Below are 26,949 nucleotides of genomic sequence, written 5' to 3' on the forward strand. Positions count from 1 at the left end.
TCCAAACATTAAAGTGATTAAAAATATATTCAACTATTCTATTATCCAAATTTTTAAGTGGTAAAATCATAATTATTCTTACAAGCACAATAGCTTTTCTTTGTTCTTAATTCAGACTTCTTCTCAGAGATGTCTCAAAACTTCAATCTTTATTAGTAACTCTTTTACTGTAACTTCTATCAGCGCTTTTAAATGACATACAAACAAACAATTTTTTAATATTATAATAATATTTGTTCACCTTTAAACATTTTATTGTATCTTTATTCATCTATTATTACAATACTTGATAATCATTAGAGTTTTTTATGATTGTTATATAGTTAAAATGATATACATGTACATATATTTTTTATATTATTGATTTTACAGACTAATGTGGTAAGAAAATAACTTATTTACATGAGTAATATTTACATAAAGGCTAATTAATAAAATTTAACAAAAAATGATATGTATGATTTAGTGTTTAAAATACCACAAATAAATAACAGTTCAAATTATTTCAGTATTTTTTCACCACATTTAATTTGCTCGAATAACTACGGGTTCTGTTTCCTGCGGTATTTCCAAAGGATCAATATTCACAGATGAGATGACTGCTTTCAATATCGTGGTGGTCGGTTCAAGAACCTGTAATAAAAATAAAACTAACTCTAGTAATTTCAATACCACAATTAAAAATTTCTTAAAGCTACTAGAAAAAAGAAGTTATACCTCAATTTCTTCATCAATTTCAACCTCCTGCAAAATATCATCTAGAGTATTGATAAAGTGGTCTGCATTCTCTGTCGAAAAAACCATTGGTGGTTTCAATTTCAAAATGTTATTATCCGGTCCATCGCTGCTCACAAGAATTTTTTCATCTTTCATTCTAGACACGACGTGTTTTGCTTCAGCTGTAGCTGGTATTCTGCGCTGTCTATCACGTACCAGTTCGATGCCAATAAACAATCCAACACCACGTACATCACCAATTAATTTTCGTCGCATTTTTAATTTCATCAATTGGTTAAGTAAATGTTGACCAACTTTGGCAGCACGCTCTTGTAAATTTTCTTTCTCTATGACTTCCATCACTGCGTTAGCGACAGCACATGATACTGCGTTACCTCCGTACTACATAAATTTGAAGGAGTTATAAAAATTGAGTGCTCTATTATAAATATAACAATAATAATATAAAAATAATAAATCTAGAAAAGTGACTTGTTGTCAACTTCTCATGCTATAAAAAGATATTAGCTTGATAAAATTTTATACTAGAGGTAATATTGTCAGCATGCTTTGTTTTTATGTTGATAAAAGTAATAAAATAAAAAAGTGAAACTTCATTCTCACCGTGTTAAAGTACTCTAAGCCTGTATCTTTGAAACTTGCAGCTATCTCTTGGGTCGTTATAACTGCTGCCACGGGATGTCCATTTCCCATTGGTTTGCCGATCGTTACAATGTCCGGTATTACGTCCTCACCATAAAGCTGGAAGGCCCACATATGAGATCCAACTCTACCAAAGCCAACTTGAACCTCATCCGCAATACAAACACCGCCGGCGTCACGGATATAACTAAAGTGAGTATATTAATTAAATTACTATGTTTTATTTCTATTTTGTTTTTATCATTAAAATAATAAAGCTGGTAAAAAATTTGTCTAGGTATTCTGAACAACAAGTGGTTTTTAATTATTTTTGTTCAGGTCAATTGCTTGTTTTATTTAATTAATTATTTAATGAACGTAAAATTAAAATAAGAAGTTTTTCATTAAATTTCTACAAATTTTATTAATTAAAATAAAAAAATTTATTGAAATTGTATTGAAATAATTATTTTTTTTTAGAAAAGTAGTTAGAGCTAAAAATATTTTTCAAACAAATGAATTTCATTCTGAAATATTCAACAGAATTATAATATAAAAGTTTCATATACATGAATTAATATTAGAACTCAATAGGTATTGAATTTCTTTTTATTTACACTAAACTGATATTTAAAATTCCATCAGAATAGCTATTACAGGATATAAATATTTTTTCAACTTTTTATCATTTTTATGAACAGTTAACAATGTTATAAAAATAAAGTTCTATTACTTTTTAATTTATTGATTAAAAAATTCTCATTCGCAATTATTTTTCCCAATTTACTGAATATTTAATGAATTACTTTTTATCAGTTAATTCTGTAAATCCAATTAAAACTTTAAAAAATATTTACTTTTTACTGTATTTTTTTATATTTTATAAAAAATGTTAAAAATAAATAATCCACAATCTTCATAGTCTTTAAATTCAATTAAATCGACAAATTGAATCATCTTTAAGTATACTAACGGGAATTTGTACAATTGGAATCAATCAAATTTTATTTATTTGTGAAATAATTAAATCAGTAAAATATACTGAATAAGTCAGAGTATACACTAAATTGTTAATTAAAAAACAACTAACAAATGTTGATTAACTAATTATTGAAATTAATGATTTGTTCAATAACAATACATCATCATTTACAAATCAATATTATTTGAGAATTCTCTATAGAGAATTTATTTACTCTATAGAGTAAATAAATCAAAATATTAATAGTTAAAACCAGAAAATAGACAAAAAATAGACACATAAAATTAATTTTAAATATAAGTGTTTAGTCTTGTAACCAAACCTCAATCGAGACTTCAATCATTCTTCCATAATTTAAGAAATCTGTTCACCTTTTGAATGACGGTCATCTAGTAATAGTTTTACTTTAATAATAAATATTGTAATTTATAATAATGAATATTATTTTTAAAAAATTTTATGATAAAAAAAAATAAATTCAAAATCAGGTGTTGGAGGTTTTTCATAACTAAACAAATTCCTTAATTATTTGCAAACTTAATCAGGTGTTCATTTTGCAATTTTGTGTCGAATAAAATCGGCGCGAAGTCAATATTTATTCTTCACAAGATAAGAAAAAAGTTCACTAAGATATGTACACACACACATACAGATATCTGTCTATAGACGACAAATTTGGGCTTTAAGAATTTCGAAATATAGAGGTCTATTAAAATTTTAATTCTTTTTACATGGAGAGAATTTTTTCACTAAATGTAAGTGCAAAAATAACAAGCCCACGTTTCGAAATTTAGAAGTAAAAATATTTCTGTTCAACAGTGAATTTTGGGTTCTTGTAAGTAATTTTTGAGTTGTCTTAAATAATTCTTTTACTAAGACACTTTTTAAGTCTCAAGTTTACTTATAAGAACTCAAAATTTACAATCGAATAGAAATATTATTACTTCTAAATTTTGAAATGTGGACTTGTCACTTTCTGCACTCATATTTAAAAAAAAAAATTCTCTCCGTGCATAAGAGCAGATTATAAAATAAATGAGGTTCTTAGAAGTTAACTATTATTCTACTGATTTGCAGTGATTTACAGAACTATATTCATACAGATTCAATAATAGAAAGTGTGACTAATTAATTATCTACAGCTATGACTACTCACCGGTAAACATTTTTAAAATAATTCTTCGGTGGAATTATTTGACCCCCAACAGATATAAGTGTTTCAGCAATGAATGCACGAATTCCTCGTCCTTTTCGCTTAACATCGTCACAAATCCTCTTCACGTCGGCTGCGTACTTCTCTCCAAGATCCGCTTCCGGATAGTCTACGTCTCGATATTTTCCCCGGTAAGTGTCCGGACAAGGAGCCTGAAAGCCAGAGGGAAAATTTAAGGAGTGGATTTAGGTGCGTGCCAAGCCTTAGCAATCAGTGTTGCTATACTCATAGTAATAATCTTTGTGACGAAAATGAGAAAAGCTTTAAGCCCAAAGTATATAGAAAAGAAGAACAATAAAGAAAGAATGTAATAACGTATTTCGATTAAAATATGTAAAAAATATGAAAAAAGAGATCTTTACCACATGTACCCAGTCTTTTTTTCCGTTCTTGAGTTGATTAAACTTGTAGGGTGAGATATCGATCAATGAGGTCAAGTGTCCGTGATAAGCACTAAAAACAGAGGATTATACCTAGTGAGATATATTTATCGTTGGCTATTTTTTTTGTTTTTTTAATTCTTTTAATTGCATCATTGTTTATCTGAATGAATTATGATGTAACAAAAACTTTCTCTCGGGCCTGAAAATTTATCAAACCGGTTTAAATGTGTATATTTTTATATAGCATTCTACGGTATAATTCATTTCTGTGCGGTTCTTTCAGTTATTCTCTCTTTTTTTGACTTATTCATACGTCTCACGTACGTAATCTCGTGTCACCTAAAATGACAAGAGGATTATGTGGATGATAGATTTCCGCCAATGCGGAAGAAATACTCCAACTTCTTGGCAGTCGTTTTAGTAACAAGACGCGTAGCTTCCATCCTCTTGTGGCCGTGCCTAGACTTCAAGTATACTGTAAAAGATGAAAAAAATCCCGAAATATTAGTGAATATATCCATTCTTTCTTTTTTTCATACAAGTGCTTCATATATACATTTTTTTTTTTTTTTGAGAAATAAAACAATAATTCCAGGCCCAAGAAAAATAAATAAAAAATTGCTTACTGATCTAAAACCACAACTTCTTTATTTCCAGTGTGTGCTTCTGCAAGTCGAAGTGCTAAATCATTCGCTTCACTTCCGGAGTTGACGAGGAAGCATACAGAAAGAGGCTCGGGTAAGAGAGAAGTCAATCGACGAGCACAAATCACCAAATTGTCATGCAGGAAACGGTTATTGGTACTCAATAAAGCCATTTGCTCTTGACCAGCTCGCACTACTTCAGGATGACAATGACCAACTAAAAGAGTAAATAAAAAAATAATAGATAGATAAAATATCGTTATTTTCCAATACTCGTATAATGTTCCAAGCATTGATATTTATATTACAGTTGTATTCCACTTTATTACTTTATTTTATGATTTATATTATACTTATTGTTATGGCTGTCTGAAAACTATGACAATAGAACATTCAATTTATTTTTGAAACGTATATTATTACCATGAGCAACATTGTTGATACAGTCAAGGTAACGTTCTCCTCTTTCATCATACATGTATTGTCCACTTGCTCTGACTATCTTCAGGGGACTTGATCGATAAAAGAGCTTACAGGATTGTCTGCAAAAAAAATTACCAAAATGTCTTGAGAAAAATAATTCTCAATTGTTTTCACTTTATTAAAAATCAGCTAAATTGTAATATTTATTTTTAAGTCAAATAATTTGAAGATAAATCCAAATTCAATCTATATTTTAATCAATATTGACCATTTTGAAAAAGCTTGTAAACAGACTGCTATAAAATATTATTAACTATGTACATAATTTTCCTTGATGTCTAATTTAATATTACAGTCGGGAAACATTTCATTCAATTAAATATGATATTCTAATGTACACAATATATTATACACACGTATTTATGTTTAAAATATATATCCAAAAATCTAGTAATTAAGGACTCCAAAGATGGGTTGGATTAATAATATTAAGATAATACAAATAAAGTAAATTGAGTAAACTGCAAATTGAAAAGCATGAAGAAGTCACTGAGAGAAAGATAGTCTAAGAAGTGATAAGTAACACTGACATCTTGGTAAATTGATGGAAAAGTGTAAAGTTAAATTCTGAATTACATTTATCTACATAATTGAAAATATTTTAATATTAATTACACCAGTCTATTTTTCATAAAAATAGTTGATAGTTGAGATAATAATTGAATGGGATTTAAATGTTTTAGGTGGATAACTTTAGTTAGAAATGGTTTGCCCATCTTTATCCTCTAAAATTGATTCAGTGCATGGAAGGTCTATCTGCAACATTATCTGCTATGGAGAAGAGGTCATCAATTAGATAATTACCAAAACGAGAACTACATCGGATATATAAATTTTTGAAAAATATATGTATAATCAATGAAAAGCTAATCTCAAAGATACAAATCGTTTCAAAATTGGATACAAAATATTCTCAATTCATAAATATGATAAAAATTATGGATTATTTTAGATAAATTTCATAAATATTTAATCAGCTTGAATAAACTTGATTAAAATTTATTTTCTTGAGTAAACTCAGATTAAATGATTATTTCATGTCGTAATAAATTAGATGGTTTACTGAATACATTATTAAAAGAATCACTATAAAATATAAAAATGAAACTAGACTAAAAAACAAGTAATTCAATAATTTATTATTAAATGCAAAATTTCCTTAAAGTTGTGTAGAAAGTTACCAACTCAATATATGTACTGTGAATTTCTTAAAATATGTAAATATTTTATCATTGAATTAACTTCAACTTTATCAAGTACATTCACAGACAGTTTCACTTTCCACTTCATACTAGTTACCAAGAACAGCTCTCAGGGTCTAGTGTAGTTCACGTGCTAGTGATAATTTCCCTTGCGATATCTAGAAACGTGTGAAAATGTCTGCCAGCCACTAATGCAATTCAACCGTAGGTTTGAGTTCATTTCTCACAATGTGAGATTTTCCATCATCTATAAATCTTCTGACCTCTGTTACAATATGAATGAGAGAGAAGTGGACCAGCTATATTCACGAATATGTAAGAGTATTATTGACATCATGGCAATCGATGAATTATCATATGCTCGTGATATTTTATTATATGACCCAATTCTCATTATAGTGCGTGATAATATGCTGATTTGCGGCTCATATAGATCGATTAAACTGGTGTCATCGACGTTATCAACAAACCCGAGCAACGTGACCGATAAATTTTAGCAATCGTTTGCATCTATAATTTATACTTGGAATCAATTGAATAATCATTTCATTATCTTGCATAAATATCAACTTTTATTTCATTCCATTTGTTATCACATCAAAAAATTTTGCAATTCATTTACTGGTAACAAAAACCCTTGAATTCTTTTTGATTGACCATATTTTTTTAAAACATGATAAAAATATTGACTTTTAAAATTTGATAAGAGTTTGGATTATTAATATATGTGAAAATGTATTTGAAGTTTGACTTCAAGAATGTATCTAATGAATACTTAATGTAAACAGAAAAATACCGAGAGCAAATAATTTTCAGAAAAAACTGTTGACTTACTCTTTGATGAGTGAGTATTAAATGCAAGAGAAAAATGAATGATGAGATATAATACTTGGGCAAATAAAAATTTTTAAAACTGTTAGCTTTTGTTACAAGTATGTTATAATGATCGTACACCATTTGAGTCAACAACAGAATTTTATCGCTGATTCTTCTTTCAATTATGGAACATCATTTGAATTATTATTATTATTATTATTATTTACTTAACGAGTAATAAGAAGTTAAAAACTATTCTAACATACTTGCCATTGCTCTACTTAACGAGAACCAGAACTATAAGAAGACTTTAAAAATTCAAACTAGCTAGCTTACATTACTTCAACAATTAATAATTGAATGCTTCAAATTAATCAACTGCTCTATTGATTTTGATGTTTGATCTCATCAAAGTAAATTGATTCTAATCTCATGTAAATAGTATTATAGCATATTACTGTTTCAATAATAAGGACAGACTTGGTGGGTGATCTCCTTACATATAATATTATCTCATGGAATATTACTCATTAAAAAATATAAAAAATTGATTCTTTATTTTGAAAGATTACAAGTTTATCGTAGTTGATGTTTAAAAAATACTTATCAACTTCTAACATTCATCAACTTCACCAATTTCAAGTGTCAGATTAAATGTAAAAAAAACTGATAAATAACATTCTTTATTCTTCCTTGAAATTTCAAAATTATCAGTATGCATTTTTTTACACATTTCAATTTATTTAATAAGTGTCTGGAAAATCATTATTATGATTCTACTAACTATAAATATTTGTTAGAAAACAATGTAAACTTAGCCTAATATGTAATACTGTCATGAACAGAACATATATAGATTATCTATTCATAAACTTCAATAAGTACTATGATGCATCATAAATGAAAACAATTTCAATATTATTAAACAGTGTTTAGAATTTTTGGATTAGCAGCCTAATCATTGAACCTTATCTAATTCTATTACTCACCCAATGTGTCTCTCACGAAGTTTGATGGTATCATTCTTAGACATTTGCTCAAGTGGTTCCGTCATTGTAGCTCTAAAAAAATCTGAAAAAAATTTATGATAAATTAGAAATAGATAAAAATAATGAATTAGTAGAATAACTAAAAAAAAGATAATCGGTTGAATGAAGAGAAAAAAGAATATAACAATGAAAAAACAAATAAGAAAATGTCGTACTTGAGAGATCACTATGAAACTTAGTTGTCAATTGGATGCCCCGACCTGGTCCGATGATTTCATATATAGGGTCGCATTAGCGCTAAAAAAGCGGGGATCTGCGCGCGCATGTTCATCTCTTCTCGCTCTTCTATTATGTGAGAAATGCTTACTATTAACTACTAAGTTTATTCATTCGTATGTATTTAAGGAATGCTTATTCACAGAGTAAAAATTTTTTTTTCCAACCTTCAACTTTTCACTTAGCTGGCAGTGAAATACGCTTTTCTTCTATTTAAAACATACTCTCCGCCTGAAACTTTTATTCAATGAATTCTAACTATCCTAACGAACCTTTTATCAACTTTACATTTCAATTCGATAATCGAGCAATTTAGTTTATCGGTCAAATTGAATAAAGTACAAGTGACCTTACAAATTATTAAAGAATAGAACGCAATTGTAAATTTTTCTTTTTCCTCATGCAATGTGTGGGCTTTATTTTTACTGTTTATTCGATTAAGGGAATTTATTTGATAGTTTAGCCTGAAAATGGGTATTTCATCAATTGGCACGTAATAAAGAATCATTTGCAGCATAATGAAAGAAAATGGATGATAAGAATCGGAACTGCAAATAGTTCTGTTATCAAATAATCGAGGGTAACCGTGAAAGATTGTTACATAGTCACGTGAAGGAGGCTCGTTCTGCATGTGATCAGACTACGAGTCTATTTACACTTCATCAGAACCAATGGAAAGACCGATAAGCCGGTCAAATATATCAATGCAGAAAGGAAAAATTTCCTTTCAATTCCGGAATAAACTAGATCAACGCAAAAGTATCTTATCGGAAATTTCAATAATAGCTGAAGTTGATATTTCATCATACCAACCCTAATTTTATCCTCGATACTAGTAATCAATGATAATTTTAGATTTTTATAATTATTTTTTTATACGTTAATCTGTTATTATAACAAATGATGAGATTGTTTATTCATTGTAATATCAAGTGCTTTTATTTGTAATACACTTAAAAATAAAAATTACATTCTCATTATTGATACACTGAAAATAAAATTTATTTAAATAAATCAAATTCTTAATTAAATAATTGTAAGGATTTTTTTATTGATTCAATAAAATTACGAATACAATCTTAATCTGTATTAAATCTATAGGTATTAAAATGAAACATATACAGTGGATTCAGTACTGAAATTTTATCGACTCAATATAATATTTTTGAATTATTTTTTAAACATCTAAAGGTGTATTGAATTCTATCATTTATATATAGACTTTTATCACATTTTATATCTTTTATTTTCAAACATTTTGTTTGTTTTGGTAGTTATGGTTTAAAAAGAAACGAATTTTTTCAGCTTTGGTTTGAAAAAAGTTATTCATTGCGGATACATTACATTAATAGATTTCACAAATCTATTTAGTAATAAATTACGACTGGTCAATCAAATATTTTATTGACATTAGTAATTTTTTTTAAATATAATAAACAGATTTAAATAATCATCCGTTTCAATTTAATTTCATCGATTATATGATTATAACAAATCAATTTCCATAATTACAGTGTCAATTTATTTGTAACAAGTAATCTTCAATGAAAAAAAAATGTTTTTATCAAACACAAAGTATTAATTTTTTTATCCAGTTAAAAATATTTGATTTCATTAAATTTATAAAAAATAGGAGAAGGTTGGGTAAAATGGGACACCAAGAAAAAATGTAACTTAACAGATGTTAATAATTTTTAATGCATTAATAAATTGAAAAATTGATACACCAAAAGTGCAATAAGTATTTTTAAACTTATTTTAATAACTTAGTACATTTTCTCGAGCATTTCACTTTGTCCTTCCTTCCCTTATCTAAATTGATGGATTATTGATTATTTGTTTGAAAAAATTGAAATGGTAAATATTGAGAAAAGAAAAGTATTGCTCGTACAGACTATCAATAATTTAAATGAATACATATAAAGAATTTTTCCGTCTGACCGTAAAAATACCAAACTACTTGGTCATAGCACTAACTGTTTAACCAGATTGTAATTGATTTTATTCATCAGCAATTTGTTAACTCGTCCCTTGACTGTATGTCTGTCTACTTTTCGGTAAATCACAAGTATAGCTCGTTCAACGAGAGCACAAATATGTACATTCTACATCGCTTCGCTTTTCACATCAGTAAATTAGTGTATAGCGTACTGACACGTCAATTTGATTTACGAGCTCACTATGCTTTTTTACTGTCCCATTCAGATTTAGATTTTCCATTAAATCAGCTGTCGAGTGTCATACTATTTTCTCAATTGATTTTCAATTCGTTTTATTAATTATTGTGAGCAGTCACCAATTCAAGTCTCATTAATTTTACTAATTGATTTATATTTTACATATATTATTATTCAAGTGCTATTTAACCATCTAAATTATTAAAAGTCTTTTGTTCTAAAAAAAATACTCGTGTGATTTTTACCTCCTTGAGATGTTTATCAATTGTGATAAAAGCACTTGAATAATCGCAATTGTTGAAAAGAAGTAATAATTTATTTATGTTATTTACTTAATAGTTCATAAATCATCAAATTAACTTTAGCTAAAGTAAATTGAGTATTTTTCTCATACGTAATAAATCAGTCAATTTGCATCCATGAAATATATTTTCTGGAATTAAAAATAAAAATGAAATAATTTTTAATAAGTGAAGAACATTTTCCTTCATTCATAGATTCATTATTTTAGTCACGTTTTAACCATTTTATAATGAATTCACCTAGTGCTAAATTTTGTGGAATAAATAATTATTTTCATTTCATTTTGTATTCTTCTTGATAAAATTTATTTATATCTCTTCAATTTAGTGGATTTAAAAAAAAAATTATCAAGCGAAAATGTTTTTAACAGGAGAAGGAAAACTTAATGAAATTTTATTACACGTGCTTTCAAATGTGATTGTCATCATAAATTATATGTTGCACACGTGATGACGCTTACCAGATAGTAGAAATATTTTTTGACTCTACTTCATTGATATACAGTTGATTTAAATATTGAATCAATTTTCTTTCTGTTTATTTACAGATTAGTGACATCATGGCATATACCCAAGATTTAAATTAATCTCTTATAAAAATTTCCACTGACAAGAAGATTAAAAGTGTCACTTGTTTAATGTTATTTGTCAAATATATGTACTTATTACAAATAGATTAGATAACATGACTTTTTTTTACTTCAATCAGTAGCTAAATATTATGATAGTTATCGTAACTTTCATTGATATCAGTGATTTTGAATAAATCAGATTTATCAGAATAACAAAGATGTTGATTTGAAACAAAAAAAAAATAAATCGCAGTCGGTAGGATTCGAACCTACGCTCCCAGAGGGAATCTGATTTCTAGTCAGACGCCTTAACCGCTCGGCCACGACTGCTTCTTGAGATTGGTGACTTTAAATATATTCAAATTTTAATACCTATTCGTGTATCAGAAATTAACACAAATATTATTCAAATTTTTTACAATACTCAAACAATTTAACCGCATTATCGTTATGTTTTCATATTAAAGTAAAGGATACAAACATTTATAAATGAGAATATTTTTTTTTCATTATTTTGGTATAATTTTGTGTTTTTCATTATAATTCAATTTCAAGATCACCTTTCTCTAAATGAGGCTCAAAATTTGAAGATAGTCGTAATTCTGTAGAAAATAAGAGCATCAAAGCAAGGTAGAAACGTTCACAGAGATAATAAAAAATTTAAATGGAGCTCAAAGTAGAAAGAGAGTTGAAGGTTTAAATTTTCAGCGCTTCTACTGCACTTACTTTAACATCTTATTTTTTTTTTCATTTTGCAATTGTAAATTACAGCAATTTTAAAATAAGATTATATATATATTTTTTTTGTAAAAAATCCTTTTGATACAAAGATTTTAGAGTTTATCTTTTTCTTGAAATGGAAAGATAGCGTGCTTCTAAGCATATGGAAAGCCTTTTAAGAACATAGTACCGCTTTTCCTACTTTCCACTAACGGAAAATTCCGGAGTGACACGAAAACTCACGAAGTGCATGAAGAGCTCCTCATTCCTGATAGTTTCCGGATCATTATAAAAATAGAAAACAATTGAATTGGTTTATTTTTGGTGGATATTTTTTAATCAATAGTTTAAAAAAAGTTTACCTGCATTTATGTACACACAACAACCAAAAATTCCTCTGGTGAAGCTTTCAATTCATTTATCAATAATTTAATACAGTTAATTCAATTGTTAACTTTCAATCTAACATCTAAACTTTTAACAATACTCCCCACCTTTTTTTGAAGTAAGAAAAATATCTACTGACCTTATGAGAAAATCATTATTATCGACAGCTGCATTTTCTTGAATAACGTTGAAACTTGGACGTTTTTTTTTTTAAATTTATGGAATATTTTGAATAAAATATTCATACAGACAGACTGGAAATGAATTGATATGATTTAAGCTTCTAAATATTCACTTATTTAATAGAAATCATCACCTTTTTTCATTAACTTTTGCTCCAATTCACGAAAGAGCTTTCAAATACTTCAGAATTTATAAACTTGAATATTAAAAAAAGAAATATTACTAAACGATTATAAACTAAAATAAATAGAATAGTATGTTTATAAATAGATAAAAAATCGATTGATTTGCTATAAACATCTACGAGTTGAAACCAATGAACAATATTGAGGAATAAGAAGTAATAGTCAGTTATTAATTTTAAGTGGTCTATTAAAATTCACTCTGAATACGTTTGATTACATCAGCGATCGAATTTATAATTAAATTCATACCACAATATTCACAATAGGTGTTATAGCGCGTTTATTATTATAATTATCGTTATTATTAATATTATTATTAATCAGTTACTCTTTTTTTCATTTTTTTTTATGGTGAGTATAATGTATACATAATTATAGAGATTATAATTCATATGAATCATCAATTAAAATTAGCCATAAAATTTGTGTAGACTCATTTTTTATATTTTTTTTTCTTTTATTTCGCAAGAACGCAGAGTAATGCTTAATATTCTTCGGCTCGATATTTGAGTAATTAATTAAGTGACATTTTATATAAATATATTTTTATCACTAAATTTAAATATATTTTAAATATAATACATTTTTTTTATTTTTCGCATAATTTTTTCTTTTACCAGGAATATAACTGTAGTGGCAAATTTAAGAACACAATGATTTAAAAAAATATTTATAAAATACACAAATAAATAGTCAAATGTTGCACAGTCTTTGCACAATAGATATAAGTTGTATTCAATTTAATCATTATTATAAATTTAAATTGAATTATATTAATGAATGAATCGCACAATAAGCAGTTATTCCAGAGTTAATAGGTCATTTTCATTCATTTATTTATAAATGTTTCAAATATGTATTCGTTTCTTCTACGATACCTCTATTTTATTATCTCTTTATCATTATATTTAAATAAAAATATATTTAAATTTGGCTTATTAAGTACTCCGGTACAAAACAAAGGTGAAAACGTATTCGCTTTAATTGTCAAGTAATCCACTTCTTTATTGATGAATGCGATAAATGTATAATAAAACCGTGTGTTTATGTACAAATAAGCCAACAGAATGGAATTAATATATTTTTGGTAAATTCTGAATAGATTTATATAATTATGATGTTTAATCATATAATTGTGTACAAGAGGTAACATACGAAATGATAATATGCAAACATAACGAATATTATGATCATAAACATTGTATTTAACATAAAATGATTTCAAATAGATTAATCAATCATTATTTACTTTTTTCATTTTTATTTATTTTTTTTTTTTTTAATCTTATATTTTTTTGCCAAACTTCTTTTAAGTCTCTCTATATAATAGACTGAAGTGAATACACACTTGGGAGTGCTCGCGTTTCTACTCCAACTACACATAAATTTTTTATTTTGTCTTTAATTTCATTTTTTTTTTTATTTAGTATTATTAAATCTAGATAAAGCTCTAAATCATTACTATAGCCTTGCTGTTGCAAAGGATTCTTGTTTTTTTTTTCTTTCTTTCACGACCAAGTGTAAAAATAGAGTTCCTATCAATCTCATTTCATTTAATCTCTCTCTCTCTCTCTTTCTCTCTTCGAATTTTTTTTTTTTTGACTTTTTAATTTTTTTTTCACATTACTGACTAACTCGGGCAGGATTTTTTTTTCTTCGCAGAAATATATATGATTAATATGAATAGTAATATTAAATGAAATGAAAACAATATAGAAGTTGACAAATAAATGATGTTTGATGAAATACCTACTCAATTTATTTTCGGTAGAAACGCGAGTATAACTAGCTTATTTGAACTGTAAAATATAAATTTATTTATTAATCATGATTAGAAAAATCTTAAAGCGATGATCAATAAATGACTAAATTAAGACTACGAGTTTCCTTCACAAAATTTTGTTTTTTCTTGAGAAGCCAGCATTCAACTATGACGTTCTTTTTTTCTTTACCTGACTACACATAAATGACTAACTTTTTATCTAAATATTGGCTAATGACAATTTCAAGAGTATTACGACGTGATACATTCATCTTTATCTAATCTAGTCGAGGTACTCTAAAATTTAATCTATTTCAAAAATGCAAACAAACGGCAGGCTTGTTTTATTTATTTGTTTTTTATTTTTTATTTTTTTTTTGAAAAAATGATGTAATCAAGTAGGAATTCAAAGGATAGATGTCCCAGAATATTTTGAACAATATTTATCTTTTACTATTTTCATGAATATTGAGCAATTTCTATAAACTTAATATTTCTTTAATGTTTTATTAATTAATTAATTCATTAATTAACTAATTATAACTGCGATTGCGGAGGATCCAGCCAGCCTTATTTGTCGCACATTAATTCAATTATTACCAATATATCTACGTCATGTGACATATCACCAACAATTTTTCTTTTGCATTTATCCTATTGTTAAAAAAAGTTCTGTTAAGTCAACTTTATTGTTATTATCTTGTTTAAAATATTGTTAGATTATGATATCCACCATTTAATTTCCTGTTCGCACTGCAAACCAATTTTTATTTCAATTATATTAAAGAATGTATGGCAAAAGAATTAAAAAATTTATTAGTTATTATAATTTATTATTTAGAAAATATTTTCCTCATATGCTAAATAATCATTTTATTATCCAATTGTTAGTTAACTGTTAATTATTGACAATAAAACTAGAATAGCAGAAAAAATATCATTTCAAGATCGACAATAAGTTTATATTGTCTTGTAAAATGATATTAATATATAACTTAATGTGTTGGAATTGGATAGATTTTGACGAGGCACTGCTTAATGTTCAATAATAAAAACAATAACAATGCATATTTTTTATCAAACTTTACTCATGAGGAGCACAGCACCCATGTCATCGTAAATAAATCAATTCTCTTACCACTATCATAGAAACGGTTTGCTTCAATTATTTCAATATAGTTTTTTTTTTTTAAAGTTATATATTTAAACAAACCAATTATTTAATTAATGATATTTATTGATGCACAAATGTAAGTAAAGTATAAATGTTAATATTTGCGAACGTAGTAACAAGGATATTACAGTACCACCGACTAATTGCTTTTAATAAAAATGAATTTTTTTTTATGGATTCCCTTTATGTTTATAATCGAATTTTACTTTGTTTATAATCAATTAAACAATAAATGTAATAATTAATTTAGTATTTAGAGATAGGTGGCGTTAAATTTTGAGGTGATATGTCAACGTTCAATGTTACTCCTTTATTTATAATTCAAAAATTCAAATTATAATTAAATGTAAAATTACAGAGATCATTTTATTGATAGATTGTCAGGAATGACAAACGATAACGTGGTGCATAATTGTGCAGTATATGCATACGTTGTAAGATAAAAAATATTATAATTAAAATAATTGTTTCATCGAGAAAACATCCAAAAATACTGTTTTCAAGAGAAAATCATTATTACTTATGTAAATAAAAAAAAACAGTATAGACGAAAAGAAGATTGAATATAAAAAATTTCGATGTAATATCAAGTAAATATTTGTCCATACTTTTTTCTTGGTATGGCGATTAGTTATGAATTCATTATAAACCGCATCGTCACGATATAAATATTTTTTTTATTCACTTTTTCGTCAATACTAATTATATTTATATTATTCATGGTTTTAAAAAAAATTCAATCTAACTACACAAAAAATTAAATTTACTACCTAATTATACTAATGACAATGTCACAAGTATTACAAATAATTCATATGTCTGACTGACGATCGGTTTTAAGTCTGGCTATTATTTTTTTTCAGATTAATCTCTAATTAATCAATCTTGAAATCCATGTTTTGTAAGGTAAAGTGTAATAATTCATATTAAATTTTCTATGCACTCTTCATACTTGTACTCGATGCAGATTCATCATTTCTAATTTATTGACTCTGATATATATATGGCCAACATGAATGATCACATAAATTTTAATGTATCTTACGGAAACTAAAAAGTATGCGAGGGTAGTAACGATGATATTGAAATTAATTATGGATAATGTGTATCCTCAAAAATCTATAGAATGCGAATATTTCATATATATTTACATGTTTTCGTTTTTAATCAGGAAGCGATGCAGTTATATTTTATGCCACTCGAATCTCAAATCGTAATTTAAAGAAATAATTTGATGTATAAATATATATGAATTATGTAATTTTTCTGTGCTGCATACTATTTATTTTAAACAATTAAATAAATATGATTGAATCATGACACATTAAAGGCTGAATGTCGATATTTAATTCGTGAAAATATATTCAGTTGGTTAAAAGACAAAATCGAAATATCTCTAGCACTCAACAATATAATTGGAATGATGTAGATTATATAGTTAAATACAATTAATGTTTTGCGCATATTATACATTACATTTGCTGATCATTCAATTTTCAACAAAGCATCAAAGTTGTGCCATATTATATAAGAGTTGAGAGTATGAAAGATTATTACCACATAACACAGATTTCGTTCAAGTTTATTCCTTGTCTCGCAACCTTTATTGTATTTACTCGAACGCTAAATGGTAATTCCACTAGTAATTAAATTGTGGCGTTCTTGTTTTAGGGCTACATATCTAATATTACGTATGCCAATAATTTCATTTAGCTGAATAAAACTCATATGTATAAAATATATTCTTTTACAATTTAGGTAGTATTATGTTTTGACAGTATGGTATCTGTTAAAGAAAAGGAAGCCTCTCCTCGTCTAAAGCAAAACAACTTACGAAGAAACGAAACTATAATGTAAATGACAAAAGATTTGAGAGGCGTCAAACGTAACAATATAAATCAATTTAAAAAAGAAGCAATACAAGTCATAAATATGTTTATCGTCATTGTTAAAAAAAAATCATAACAGAAAAGTTTAAATTTCCGTTTTATATCATATAAATACAATAGTATGTTCTAATTGTAATATGTATAAGAATAACGGATTATATTGATTTATCTTCGACAAGTGTTTGCTTCTTCAAAGAAGATACTGCCTTCAAGTGTGAATGTGGATGAATTGAGATTAAAGAGATTGCAATAAGAATACCCATTGTCATTGATATATTGAACATTTCTGATAGTAGTATTGTGTTGTAACTTACGAGTTAAGGAATAACGCGAGATAAAGAATAAACATGAAAAAAATATCAGAATGTTAATAATTATTTATAATTATCAATTTGTTCAATGATCGTAATAAATTGAATATCTATTTCTTAATTATGCACGTAAATAGATGTTTTTGAAACAATGGGCTATTCTCCAGTATCAAATGCCACCAAGGCTGTTTAGTTAAATCTCAAATCTAATATGTTATAGTAAGATATTTATCATCGTTCAGTCATTGGAAACATTTGTCATCTAGTATACTCGAGAATCATTTTTGTCTATAAATTCTCATGCATCAAGTAAGTTAGATGCTAAAATGAAATGTCAATATCGACATAATTATGAGATTATCAAATTGTTTTAAAATATTTTGGCTAATTGATTAAAAAAATGAAATAAATTGAATTAAATATTAAAAAAATATTCTAAATTTTAGCATCATTGATTTCATTAAAGCCCATTGCGTAGAACTTTCACATTCAATGATACAGACTTATGATAATCAACTACGTTCTTCCCTAGCCTCAGCATTGCGAGGATGTGTAGAATTAATTAATTCCCGGTGTATAAAAGACATTGGTGGTGGACCACCATAATGAAATCTTTGTTGATGAGACGGCCTATTTAATACACAGGGAACAGAAATTTTGTCCCAGGCGAGCTCGTTGATAGTGGCCAGCCCGTGAACGTACGTAACGTTCTCGGGAGGAAGATGACAATGATGTTGAAATACGTGGGTTCTACGATGCGTTGGTAATGTTGAAGGAGGATGGAGGTAAGATGTAAGCCACCTCATGCCTGGCTCTGCTCTATGTCATTTGTTATTAACTTGCAATGCCGCATTTATTTGCGCCCACAGATCTTTGCTACACGCGGGAGATCTAAAAGGTATAATAATATAACATTAATAGCCGTGAAAAGACTTTTTTCGAAATAATTAAGCATAAAATATGAATTTAGTTAACCTTTTCATCGATTGTAGCCACTCCTTAAACTGTGTGTGACCCTCTGGAGTAATATGAAAAGCAGCTCGTGCTGCACACACTACGCTAGCAAATTCTTCATATTCAGCAGGCATCAAATGGTAGAGTTTATGATGCATACATTGAATATACCTGTGGTAAAAAGTGGAACATGATTTTAGCGTTTCTTTTTTCATTCTATTATCGAGAACGTATGTATTAGTGATAATCATTCGATACTTACATTTGTTGACACTTATGAATAATTGGTGCTAACAATGCTGATCTCAGATGTTGTAGGAATAATGCAGGGTTACTTCGTGAATGATAATTAGCCGCTTCTAGAGCAACATCGTGGAGAACAAATGGACTGACAATGCTATTCACAGTGCAGATACAAAGCTGGTGGAAGCACTGCGAACCTAATCGTTTGGAAATTCTCAAAAGCCATTTAACATCTTCCCCATAAGGAGGATTTCGTGCGTACTTGGCTTGTGGTCGATCGTCATGAACTCGTCGAGCTAAAGTTTCTAATGCGAGCATACCTACTCTGTATGCAGCAACAAGTGCACGCAATTGTTGTTGGCTAAACGGTTGATTCTGTCTATGTACCTGCGGTTGAGGTCTTACTGTCGACATAATAGACTGAGGCTGTACCATTGAAGGTCCTGGCATACCGTTGTGTCCAGGAATAGGTCCAGCAACGTCTTGTGGAACGTTAATTGGCATTGGCTGTTGTATTCCAAACATATGATGAGATCCCGGTGGTGGATGTACATTAACAGTTGTAACAGACGGTTGAGCATAATATTGCTGCACAGGTGGTGGCTGTGTGACGGGTGGAGGATGACGTGGATGTTGCGAATGGACGGGATGAGGTGGCATCGCCGTGTGATACATCTGCATATGTGGAGGATTGGGTGGTAAAGCGACCCGATGGGGTGGCATTGGTCCTCCGAATGCTGGCATCGGATGATGTGCATGGACGAAAGGATAAGGTCCTACTGGATATGGTAATCCTACACCCGGTACAAGAGTGGTAATAGTAGGGTGAGGAGGATAAGGTTGAGGTGGTGGTTGGGTGCTGGTTACAACAACGGCTTGCGTTGGTCCAGGCATCATTTGGCCAGTACTCATTTCTACTGGTCCAGGTCCAGCTTCAACCAAAAGTGCTCCATTAGGATCCAATTGAAGATGATCCGGAATATCGTCATGTTGTTCGCCACCCGGTGTATGACGCTTATATAACTCGTACCAATATTTTGCCACTTGGAATAATACCTCCGGATATACGCCACCGCCTTTAGCTGTATTTTCTACAGTAATACATGCTTGTTCAAGCATAACATCACTCTGTTCTTTGCACTAAAAAAAAAAAGAAATGTTGAATAAAATATTTTACTATCTAAATGAAATAGCTTTTTCAGCAGTAAATATTGAGTAAATACCTGTAAGATGGCTCTCTGAATTTCATTAGGATTAAGTGCATGAGCGTGAGGTAAACAAGAGAGTGCCAACTCGGCAGCTGCTCTGATCATGTTTGGATCACTTCCTCTGGACGATTTATCAGCAATACTAACAGCCTCAGGTGGTGTTAGATGGCCCTCCCAACTATCTATGAGAAACCAAATAGCCGGGGCACCTATTTCCATTGCTTGACCAGTAATCCATGATACATGACTTGAGTATGTACGACTCAGCCAATTCGGACTGACACAATTGTGGAGTCCAAGCGCATACAGACCAATTTGAAAGGCACACATGTGGAGCGCACGATGAGGACCATGATGATTTTGATTAGTTGAAGCTTGAGTAAATAACGATGTTGAACTATTGCCACCAGCTTTTTGCAACACAGTTTTTGCAAGTTCACACATAAAATGTGCTCCAGCTTCAGACGGTTGGTTCGGAATTGATGGGTAGACCTTCTTATTTTTGTACCTAAAAAAATGAAATCAAGAGTTAAATCATTGTCAATGAAAAAATATGTTTGTAATGTAATTTCATTCTTCTCTTGCCTGCCTAACCTCGTTTCCTTAGTTCTTGTAGAAACAGGGGGTTGAGCTGGTTGAGGTTGTACTGTTAATGCACTTATACCAGCTTCTAATTCAGCGCTGGTGCTACTATGAGGTCTGCTACTAGTACCAGCGATTCCATCGCCACTACCACTTGCATCAGTACCAGCTAGAGGCGATGAGCAAGTTTTAACTCGTCTAAAAACTATCTGGTTTTTAGTGGTTGCATTCGAGATATAATAACTACTGATAATTGGAGACTTAATCAATTGATGAATATCACGATCCAGTAGCTTGTCCATTATCTTAGCAACTTTTGTAGGCTCATCTTTGTAATGAAGAAGTAAACTAACAGCCAAATCACCTCTTTGTCGTCGTGTACCTTCACATAAAAGTGGATGATCAGCTTCACTAACGTTCGCCTTCAATCCAAGTGCTGTAACAGCTGCATCAAATCCTAAGTTTTCATCCTCTTCGTTAGTGAATGACGACCATTCACCCTTTATTTTTACAGTATTTAACGAATCAAATATCAAACTCGCTAGCGTAATTGGCAGTAACGCATGGCCTCGCGACCTTAGAACACCATCACGTAGTTGTTCAGCACGCTGACGAAGCATCGTTATTTCAGCTGGTCCAAACGGGATTCTTTTCAACAGTCCTACAAGCTCACTCTCTTGATGTGCTAATTTTACTTCCAAAGGTTTGGTGCTCGCTGGTGGTCGCGCCATTTCCAAGCCAAATAAACCGACTCTAAATGCAAGATTGTGATGTTCAGGGTTTTCTGTTAAAACTGTACATAAAAATGCACACTTGGCAAGTGTCGCAGATGCCAAGCAAGTGAGTTGATGTGAGGCAGGATTTACTGGTTGTTTTTTCCTCTTACCCTTCACTGGAACTGGCGGCACTTCTATCATTAAATCTGGTGGATGCGACAGAAGCTCTTCTGCTAGTTCAACACCAAGGATACATGCCTCTCGTGTATGTCCATGTGCATACAAACCTTCAGCTCTTGCGAATAAAATGTCCCATGGATCTTCTATTTTTTTGAGATTACTTAAAACAATTCCTGCATTCGTACCACGATTTGTGTCATTTTTGGAGTCTTTACCTTCAGCTGTACTTATATTCGCTACAGCTTTAGGGTCATAATAATAATAATTATATTCATCACCTGATGGACTGTCACTACTAGATGACGAACTTTCGTCCTTGGATGGACGACGTGAGGGATCTTTAGATGAGCTACACTCGTTAACACGTTTATTAGATGATTTCGTCGGATTCAAATTCGATGATGTACTCGCGACTGGATCGTGAAGATCTTCTAATTCTACAGCGATGTTATTGCTAGCATTACTGTTGTTATTACTAGTATTATTATCGTGATTATCAGAATTTTCGTTAATATTACTATTTTTATTATTAGTATTATGGTCGTTATTTGTTCTAATACACTTGACTTCGCTAGTAACTTTATTATTACTACTATCACTACTATCACTGTGCGTCTCGGATGAGGCGTTTGAGCTTGGCTTATCCGAGCCTTGAGCGTTCTTCAGACTCACATTACTATTTGATGATGATTCACTGCCCCCGCCCTCTTGTGAATCGGTATCACCGCCGCCACCACCACTGCTACCACCATCACCACTGCCACAGTTATGCATTTCACTATATTCACGTTGTACTAAAACAACTTGCGATGGTAAAGGAAATGATGGTAAATTCGGTAAATCTCCATCATTCTCACAAAATCCCTCTGAACTTACGCTACTACGATTACCATCATTTCCCGTGTTGTTTGCAGTATTTCTTGAACAAAAACCAGAAAATTCACGTGAATTTAGTCGCTTGCGATCCATATAACTAAATTCGACTAGACCCATATTATGTGGCCGCCTGTTGTGATGGTGAGAATTCGGTGGATTACAATTTAAAACAGCAGCACTTGAGTTTACCTGATTCACTTCAGTTCTAGTGTCTCCAGCGTGACGGAAACAAGTGAATGGACAATGATACATTGGGTTGCTGCCAGCCGTGTAAGTTATACCAGGTAGAGAGTACTCATCCCAATCAAGATAGCATGCTTCAAGTGCCGGCTTGAAACCTGTGAAAACTTCAATATCTGTTTTAAGTGAATCTTTCTGAGTTCCTCCATGATTCCGATTTTGAGTGTTGTGGGATACTGAGCCTCTATTTTTCGTGACTTTATCAATGACCTTCATATGCCACGCAGTAAACTGGCCTCGAAGCATTTCACGTTCTGAGGGAGATAGGCCAGGATTCAAGGCAGCCAGTCGCCAGAGAACAACTATCTCATCACATAGAGATGAACAAGCATGTTGAGAGGCGTGTGCATTACTGTTCATACTACCGTGTTTACCACCGCCATGACCTGTACCATTTAGAAGCGCCACTTTTGTATTAAACCACCAAACTAAGAATTGTTCACATGCCATACACTCCTCAGTGATGATCTCCAACAAAGGAATAGCATTGCGATCAGTGCGTTTAAACATCTCTCTCACGATTGATAAAAGATTCCACATGCCCTCAGGCTCGCGACCTCGCAGAGGTCGTAGAAGTGATGACCATTCAGTTGCTGCTGGTGGAGCAGTTGTACTCAAATAATTTACATCACTGAACACCATTGGAGCAGGCACGCAAAATTTGATGAGAATTTTTTTGATGTTTCCATGAAGAGTTTTTTCATCAAGATACCATGATGTTTGATCATGTGTTGATGCCCCTGCTGTTGGATCTGGAGCGCCACAGTAGCTATTTATTGCGCTTGGTTGACTTGACAATAATTCATCTAGCAGGCGTTGGGCAGTGGGTAATATCTGCTGTGGTAATTCGCTGATGAGGTATTGAGCAAACTTCTGTAGTTGTTCGCGATGTAATCGAGACAATGATTCGCTTACTGGTGCACGAAGACATACTTGAGTTGGTGAATGAATTCTGTGTAGACAAACAGCTACTACATGAGAACACCAATAAGCTGTCGAAGAACAGGTGCAATTGCAAGATGTTATCCTACGACGATCAAACGTTACCGCAACATTGAAAAGTGTTTGGGAACCTCCCGATGTTGTACACACTTGGACATTTACACTTGCACTCAAGTGGAAACCTACAAAGGAAAGTTATGCACATAGGATTATATATTGTTCATCATTTAAGATATTTGAAAAATTTTTCAATTACCAATTTGTAAGGGATCTTTAACGCTCTTCGAACGGAATAGATTTTCACCCCGCTGGAATTCTTCGGCACTGCCGTTGGCCAGACATGAGTAGAGCCTGATGTCTTCCTCGTTGTCAGGGAAACTCCAAAATGCAATTCTGAGCTGGAGTTGTTCCGGAACGGGTGGATAGACATGCTCAACCAGTTCGAAGGGGATATGAGATGCAACGCATCTTGCTGCGAGCTCGCACAGCGTTGGTACCACTGTTTGTCCATCTGTAATTAAATTTACATTTTTAGCTATGCTGTCTTATAATTTTTTTTAATTTATACATCAAATAATTATCATAATTAGTAAAAAAAAGGTTTTCTAGATGGAGATTTTAAAATATGCAGTTCAAAACTAATTTAATTAAAATTTTTTTGAAATCATCATGACAAGTAACTCGAATAAAAAGTCCTCAAACAGAATTTTTAAACAGATTAATTAGTTTTTTTACATGTCATAGATATATCAACAGTTGTCTACAGCTTCATCGTTGATATTGTATAACTTTTTTACTCATGATTTACCAGATTAAAGTAATATTTTTTATTTAAAATAATGTCTATGTTAATTCTATGTTGTCTTGTCGAGTGTGCTTTTTTATTGATTATAGCTATGAAATAATTATACCTAAATGGTATGCTAACAAACTAAACATCTAACTTTAATCTTTGTTTATGTTTTAGATAATACCCTTCGTATTGTAGAAAATTGGTCAAGGGAACAATTAAACGTATAAGTATTTACTATACTGCTAAAATTGTAAATTTTCGTAAAAAGATAAGAAGAACAAAGTACTGCAATTAGAGATAAGTTAAAAACGTATTTCGTGATAAAGTTTCTGAAAGTGTGGTGTTTAATAAATAATTACAGAGTAATTGTACAATGGATTCAAGAGATGAACATAATTGACAAGGGAAGTAAGGTTCTGAGCAAGTTATTAAAGAAATAAATTCTTTTGTTGAATAGAAATAATTTTTCTTCACATCATAATTGAAAAGAAAATAATAATTACAACCCCTACACATTGATGCTAATACTTTTTCACTCGAAATCAGCTTTGTTATTTCTTCTAAAGTGTTGAAAGATTTTTTAAAAATCAATTATTAATGTAATTATTTTCACAAACATGACATTTCATCTAAATTATTTTTTAATAAAGATAAATTTCTAGTAATTAGAAAAGAAAAAATTAAAAAAACATCTTAAACTGATTCATCCTGGATGGATATTCACACTTAAGAACAAAGGCTTGGCAACTAAAATCAATAGAATCGATTACAAATCCTCAATAAATCCATCAGCTATTGATTTTCTCCAAGGAGACTAACGTAAGCTTCCAATTTTAAATTCCTTCTCCAATTCCACTCTGCCACAATATTTTTCCATTCATTAGGGTAATGACAAAGGAGAGCAATAAATAAATTCTTCAACCTTCAATGAGTGAAAAGATAAATGCTAAAGCTAGTGCGATTTTAAGTGAAAACGAGAATAATGTGCAAAATATTTGCAGGGCGGAAACGAATTGCCATAGTGTTAGAACTCGCACCAGCTCACTTGGGAAATAATGGTTCTGGCCTTTTCGCCCGGGAAAACGGCGCCAAGCAGTAACGCGTAATCCCAGCCAGTCAGACTGAAGCATAAAGGAAAGGGAAACATAGTAGAACTACCGGGTAAATCGCTACATCACGAATTATTCGACATGAAAACTACTCAACAACATAACGTTCATTACAATGAGTTCCACAGTATTGCAAAAAGGTAGACCAAACTATGCTATCTACTTCCTTTCATACTTCAGGACTTTATTAATATTTCTTCATTTAAGAATTTAAACTAATTATTAATTATTGAATAATAACCCTTTTGTGTCACTCATAAATACCATTGAAAAAAAAAACGAAATAATATTTGCATAATTATTATTGATAAGTAAACAAATGCATGTTACATTGACAAATAATCAATATTTTTGGAAGCTATTTTAATGAAAAGCAAAAAAAATATTTTAATATCTCTCAATACTTTCTTAATTGTACTTGTAAGGAAATTCTACTGTTGACAAAGTAGTACATCCAAATTTAAATAAAAAAGCATGTATGTGATAAGCAGTATTTACAAAGTAGATGAAAAAATTCGAAAATTCTTTTTGAAAAATAAGTAATGAATTTTAACTTTGAATTATTTAAGCTGGTATTCAACAGGTATATTTTGAAAACACTTTGTTCTTAAATCTGTTAAGTACCTGGAAAGTTGAATTTAACCCAATGGTAATAAAAAATTTTGTAATAAGATTATTAATGTTCTTCATAAATTTTCAATAAATACTCTCCATTTATATCTCACATACTTTGACAATAGTTTAATCCATTATTTTTATAATAATAATTTTAATGAATAATTATTCAATAAAACCACAATAGGAGATTTTCCTCAGTCAATTTTTTTGATCACTATATTTTAAATAATTGTATTATTGTGTTTATTTTAATTGTTAATAAATTATCCAGCACTAAACTGCATAATTATAAATATCTATGAAAATTTTAATACCTAAAAACATTCTAAAATTACAATTGTAGATTTTTGGATCTAAAATTAAGACTTGATTACAAATTTAATGATAAAAAATGAATTTGCAGATACTAATAATTATTTGCAACTTACTAAAGTACATTTATTTAAGTTAATGAGAGAAAAGTAATCTAATTTCAATTA

The 26,949-nt window shown here is 29.9% G+C and overlaps 2 protein-coding genes and 1 non-coding gene across 5 annotated transcripts in view; all 3 read right to left on the reverse strand.

Annotated features, from left to right (window-relative positions):
* Nucleotides 1-218: 218 nt before the first annotated feature.
* LOC118064953 (alanine--glyoxylate aminotransferase 2-like) lies at nt 219-8,433 on the reverse strand. The gene is made up of 9 exons (XM_035079920.1): nt 8,287-8,433; nt 8,072-8,153; nt 5,005-5,123; nt 4,564-4,798; nt 3,917-4,007; nt 3,498-3,706; nt 1,342-1,567; nt 718-1,119; nt 219-633 (listed from the first exon to the last, which is right to left on the reverse strand). The coding sequence occupies exons 2-9, from the start codon at nt 8,134-8,136 to the stop codon at nt 526-528; spliced, it is 1,455 nt and encodes a 484-aa protein (XP_034935811.1). The 5' UTR covers nt 8,137-8,153; nt 8,287-8,433; the 3' UTR covers nt 219-525.
* A 3,213-nt stretch (nt 8,434-11,646) lies between these two features.
* Nucleotides 11,647-11,728, reverse strand: TRNAS-AGA (transfer RNA serine (anticodon AGA)). The gene has a single exon. It is a non-coding gene; the product is annotated as a tRNA-Ser (tRNA).
* A 2,555-nt stretch (nt 11,729-14,283) lies between these two features.
* The window catches only part of Dora (Dorado), a 40,066-nt gene continuing 27,400 nt past the window's right edge, over nt 14,284-26,949 (reverse strand). For 2 of the 3 annotated variants that reach the window (XM_035079921.1, XM_035079923.1), the window contains 6 exons: nt 24,207-24,461; nt 21,000-24,132; nt 20,430-20,922; nt 19,226-20,346; nt 18,985-19,134; nt 14,284-18,900 (listed from right to left, as the gene is read on the reverse strand). In XM_035079921.1, the coding sequence (XP_034935812.1) occupies nt 18,834-18,900; nt 18,985-19,134; nt 19,226-20,346; nt 20,430-20,922; nt 21,000-24,132; nt 24,207-24,461 (5,219 nt within the window). In that variant the 3' untranslated portion in view covers nt 14,284-18,833. The remainder of the gene's footprint in view (nt 18,901-18,984; nt 19,135-19,225; nt 20,347-20,429; nt 20,923-20,999; nt 24,133-24,206; nt 24,462-26,949) is intronic. The other variant, XM_035079922.1, reaches the window with a different exon arrangement.

This window comes from Chelonus insularis, unplaced genomic scaffold (genome assembly GCF_013357705.1).
Source record: "Chelonus insularis isolate UGA/USDA-ARS -01 unplaced genomic scaffold, ASM1335770v1 contig_260_pilon, whole genome shotgun sequence".
Taxonomy (NCBI): domain Eukaryota; kingdom Metazoa; phylum Arthropoda; class Insecta; order Hymenoptera; family Braconidae; genus Chelonus; species Chelonus insularis.